This window comes from Charadrius vociferus, unplaced genomic scaffold (assembly GCF_000708025.1).
Source record: "Charadrius vociferus isolate BGI_N301 unplaced genomic scaffold, ASM70802v2 scaffold1487, whole genome shotgun sequence".
NCBI lineage: Eukaryota > Metazoa > Chordata > Aves > Charadriiformes > Charadriidae > Charadrius > Charadrius vociferus.
Window position 1 is genome coordinate 26,713 of NW_009649222.1, and position 4,781 is coordinate 31,493.

The 4,781-nt window shown below is 58.2% G+C and overlaps 1 protein-coding gene across 1 annotated transcript in view; it reads right to left on the reverse strand.

Moving 5' to 3' along the window:
- Positions 1–81: 81 nt before the first annotated feature.
- POLR3C (polymerase (RNA) III (DNA directed) polypeptide C (62kD)) overlaps positions 82–4,781 on the reverse strand; it is a 4,927-nt gene continuing 227 nt past the window's right edge. Inside the window, exons 2-14 of the mRNA XM_009888995.1 lie at positions 4,143–4,398; positions 3,634–3,819; positions 3,415–3,503; positions 3,029–3,133; positions 2,743–2,835; positions 2,492–2,572; positions 2,126–2,177; positions 1,969–2,029; positions 1,744–1,894; positions 1,487–1,588; positions 524–573; positions 266–415; positions 82–163 (exon numbers count right to left, since the gene is read on the reverse strand). Coding sequence (XP_009887297.1) covers positions 82–163; positions 266–415; positions 524–573; positions 1,487–1,588; positions 1,744–1,894; positions 1,969–2,029; positions 2,126–2,177; positions 2,492–2,572; positions 2,743–2,835; positions 3,029–3,133; positions 3,415–3,503; positions 3,634–3,819; positions 4,143–4,398 — 1,458 coding nt within the window. The remainder of the gene's footprint in view (positions 164–265; positions 416–523; positions 574–1,486; positions 1,589–1,743; positions 1,895–1,968; positions 2,030–2,125; positions 2,178–2,491; positions 2,573–2,742; positions 2,836–3,028; positions 3,134–3,414; positions 3,504–3,633; positions 3,820–4,142; positions 4,399–4,781) is intronic.

Sequence of the window (4,781 nt, forward strand, 5' to 3'; positions counted from 1 at the left end):
GGGGGCTTTATTGTCCTCAATCGTGCGGGCACAGCGTGTCCCCGTCCCCGTCCCCCCCCCAAGTGTCCCCCCCAGGTCCCTTCAGGGCTTCTTCACAGTGCTCTCGATGAAAGACTCCAGCACAAAGATGGTCTCATCCACCTGGTTCTCGCTGGCGTCGATCCTGGGGCACAGAGGGAGCGATGGGAGTGGGCGGGATGGCCGATGGCGGGGTCCCCGTCCCCACGTCCCCGTCCCCATCCCCCCCCATCCCGCCAGCGCTCACTTGTTGACGTTGCGTTTGAGGTTCTCCAGCTGCTGGCGCTCGGGGGCCGTGATCATCTCCTCGATCTCCTGTAGCTGCGCCTCCTCGGCGCCGGTGGCCTGCATGGAGGCCAAGATGGCTTCCACCCGCTGCGACTTCTCCAGCAGCCTCCTGGAGGGGGGACACGGACAAGGGACAAGGAAACGGTGGCTTTGGGTCACCCCTGCCACCCCCTGAGATCCACCACCCGGCCTCCCGAGGGCTGAGCCCAGTGCTCACTTGTTCTCCTTGGTCTCGTACTGGCGCCGCTCCATCAGGTTGGCCACGCTCTGGGGAGAGGGAAGCGCAATGGGGTGGGGTGAGCGGGGGGAGACACGGGGGCCCAAACGGGTGGTGACACAGGGACGTGGCTGCTGCCACCCCCCGGTGGCACCATCCAGGAGAGTCCCAGGATGGAGGAGGTGGCTGTTACACTGAGCCACATCGCTCCTGGGGAACGTGCAGGGATGGCCCAACAGCCGCCCTCACCCATAGGTGGTGGTGGAGGAGGAGAACCACACGTGGTGGTGGTGGAAGAGGAGGAGAAGCACACGTGGTGGTGGTGGTTGTGGTGGAGGAGAACCACGTGTGATGGTGGTGGAGGAGGAGAACCACCCATGGTGGTGAAGAACCACGCGTGGTGGTGGGCAAGCACGCATGGTGGTGGCAAACCACGTGTGGTTGTGGTTGAGGAGAACCACGTGTGGTGGTGGTTGTGGTGGAGGAAAACCACGCGTCATGGTGGTGGTGGAGAACTGCGTATCATGATGGTGGTGGTGGTGGTTGGAGGAGAACCATGTGTGACGGTGGTTGTGGTGGAGGAGAACCACACATGGTGGTGGAGGCGAACTACGTGTGGGGGTGGTGGTGGAGGAGAACCACGTGTGGTGGTGGCAAACTATGTGTGATGGTGGTGGAGGAGAACCACGCGTGGTTGTGGTGGAGAACTACGCATGGTGGTGGTGCTGGAGGAGAACCATGCGTGGTGGTGGTGGTGGAACTGGTGGAGAGACACTGGGCTTGGAGCAGGAGCACCCTTGGGGGCCTGGATGCCCCCCTCGACTTGGGAATATTGGTGTGGACAGAGGCCATGTGGGGACCCGACAGGGACCAGGCTGGTGCCAGTGGCTGTTGGGGACAGGCGGACCGAGCAGAGCCACTGGCGGGTCTCCGGGAGCGTTCCCGGCGGTGACTGGGATGTACCTTATAGCACCGGTGCAGCAGCATCCGGGCGGAGGACAGGACGTTCACGGTGTAGAGGTAGAAGGTGCGGGACGGCGCGTGGTCGGGAGTCTTGGGAATCTCCTACCGGTGGGTGAGAGAAGGAGAAGGTCTTCATCGTGCAGTACGGCCCCACCTGAGCTACACGGGGCTGGGGACGCAGCCGGCGTTTTGCCGGCGTCCCGTGCGGGGCGTAGTGTCCCTCGCTTACGGGAGCGACGCTCGGAAACATCCGTCACCTGCAGGGAGACGAAATTCTCCGACAGCATTTTGTAGAGCATGTCCTTGGCTTCCTTGGCTGGGATCATGGCAAAATCCTCCACTTGCTTCTGCTCCAAATGCTTCTTTCGCAGGAGCAAACGGAATATCCTGGCGCAGCGGGAACCAAACCTGAACCGGAGAGTTAAATAAATCAGCGGATGGATGAGAGGAAAGTTCCGGAAACCTTCAAATCACCGCTTTACCTCTCCTCCACGATGGACTCCAGGGTTGCCGTCGCCAGCGAGGCCAGGGCCTTGTGAAGATCTGCACAAGATCAAGGTCAAGGGATAACACCGGCACTCAGGAATGGTTTTACGCGCTGGGAAACGCCGTCTCAGGTAGTTTACCCACAAAGGATACTGACAGTGTACATGCCGCCGCCGCTGTCCCCGGATTTACCCACAAACTCGAGCTACAAGAAAAAGAAAGAAGTTCAGTACATCCTAAAGTAATAAAAATCTTGATTGTAAGAAGTAATACATAGATTTTATGGGAAAAAAAATTTACATCTCTGATCTTAAAAGCTAAGAACAGCAGCCGTGTTTTTTTAACGCTTCCAGTATCTTCTAAATATCAGTGGAAAACTGGTTTTCCCTCAGTCCGAGCTCTCCCCAGTGCGTGGCTAAAGGGAGGCAGCAAGTGGATTTGGGGTGGAGGGAGCTCAGCGAGGAGCCGCCGGCGAGCGGCATTTAACGTCTTTACCCAACCGAGTTCCGCATTTCTTACCGGGTCGTCTGCTAACAGGGTGAGGTACTGGTCCAAAACTTGCTTCACGATGTTGTACCCGGCTGGAAGTGATCTGAATATCTACGGGAGGGAAAGCAGGCAGGATATAAGGGGGGTAAAATAGAATAAGCACCTTTCTGAATCTGCAGGTGCTTTACAGACTTTTTCTGCCCGATCAAAACGCAGCGCCGCAGCCGTGCCGGTGGAGAAAGTCCTCGGCTACACCCTGACTTCCAGGGGCAGGAACCCACCTCGTTGGAAGAGAGCGGCTGGGTGTACGGCGCGCTGGAGGACGTGGTGACTTCGCTCATCCGCAGCATCGTCCGCACTATTTCGCTGCTGGTCTGGTTTCGGGGGGAAGGAAATTGTCGTTAGTGCGGGAGAACCTCTGTCCTGCGCTCTTCCCGCAGCAGCAACCAAACGTGGGCCACCCCTGCCTGCCCCGCAGCGGGGATTGAAACCTCCCCACCACGACCATCGAGCTCCCACCCTGACGCAGAGAGCGACCGCAGGAGGGTTCTGAGCGCTTCCACGAACCTGATCCATGCGGTTGGCCACGGCGCTGACGATCCCCTGGTCTCGAAAATGCTGGTGGAACCGGTCGATGTTGACTTGCCAGTAAATGCCATCGTCGGGTGGAGGCTGTGGGGGAACAGCGAGAGGGAGAGGAGCCACCAAACTGAGGGAGTCACAAAACTGCATGAGAGGATATACCAAACTGCTCGTTTGGTTTCCCCAGAAGAGCGTGTTTGGGAAGATGCTGGATCCCTCCAGCCCATGAGCTCAGAGGAGGAAGGAGCTCAGCCAGGGACAGAGGCGCGTCCCCAGCAAAGGTTACTTGCGGGAGACGGAGCGTCCTGCCCGACAGGCAGCTGCCTCTGATTTACGGCCCCGCAGAGCCGCGGGCGACGTTGCTTCAGTACCTCTGAGCTTTCTCCATCTCGCTTTTGCTTTTTAGCCTTGTGTTCACTGTTCTCTTCCTCGTCGCACGATCGTCTCCGCTTCCCTTTCCCTGTCAAACAAAGATGATGGCATTTGCTTTTAAAAGCTACTGTCACGGTCTCGCACCATTATAAATGTGACTTGCAAGCAACTCGGCTCCCTGGCTTCTACACCCAGGGTTACCCTGAGGGGCTTCTCACCTACGAGGTTCAGCCTGGGCACGACGTACATGTCCTTCTCGTTGATCACCAATGTGGGCGCAGGGGGAGGCGGCGCATCGGGGCTCTCAGGGGTTTCAGGGACCAGCGGACACCTCTGCACAAAGTGTGTGTCCGCCAGGCGCACAAATGTGTTGGAGACGTCAGCGTAATCCATGGTCTTCCCGTCTAGAGGATCAGGAGAGAGACGGTGGCATCAAGCTCTGCCAGCCCCAGGTCGTTCCAGCAGCTCCAGAGGACGAGGTGACGCTGTGGTCCCCAGAGAACCGCTATGACCGGGCTGCTCAGAGGCTGTTTTGAGGCGGGGGGCAGCATTTATAACCCCTCTGGCAGCGAGGCCACTTTGGGTGGCTCCTTTTTCAAGTTCGTGGCCAACTTTCCAGGGTAACGCAGCCCAAAGAGCCTCCTTCACTGAGCAAAACCAGCCTCCGGCAAACACTGTTCCTCCTCCCGCTCCCAGATCCCTTTTTTTAAGGAGAGGAGATTCCCACCTTCCATCGTTTCAGTCAGCCTGTCCGCCACCTTCCTCACCACCGCGCTCATTGTCATCTGGCCGTTGAGGAGCAGCTCCTCCACGATGAGCTCGCCCGTGTCATTGTAGAGGGTCTTGGCGGTGTAGATGTAACGCGGGTAGCGGAGGATCCTCAGGACCCGCTTGCACTGGGCCTCGTACTCCACGAAACCTCGCTTCTGCAGCTGGTACGTCACCAGGTTGTGTTGGATGAGGACACAAAGGGCTTTCTTAACCTGCCCGAGGCAGAGCAGGGCTCGGTTACGTGATGAAGAAGCCCACACTATGCTCACCCCCCTTCACGGCAGCCACGGAGCATCTCCTCCCTCGCTGTGACCCTCCCCCGTGCTGAGCTGTCAGTGTTTGTGCCACCATCTTGTCCCCTGAGTGTCATCCCTGTCCCTCTGGACTCTACTCCCTGCCTTTGCTCCCTACGAAGAAGTCACAGTTACTTTCCTCCTTCCCAGACTGCTTCTTAAGTGAGATACCAAACTGTCTCTCCCACTTAAGAAAACCCACCTGATTTATTTTACAAGCAGCAAAGCGCTCATTTGTCCTTCCCAAGGTTTTCCTACCCGTGTCTCCTTCAGGAGCTGCAGCAGTGGTGACTGACAGCCCA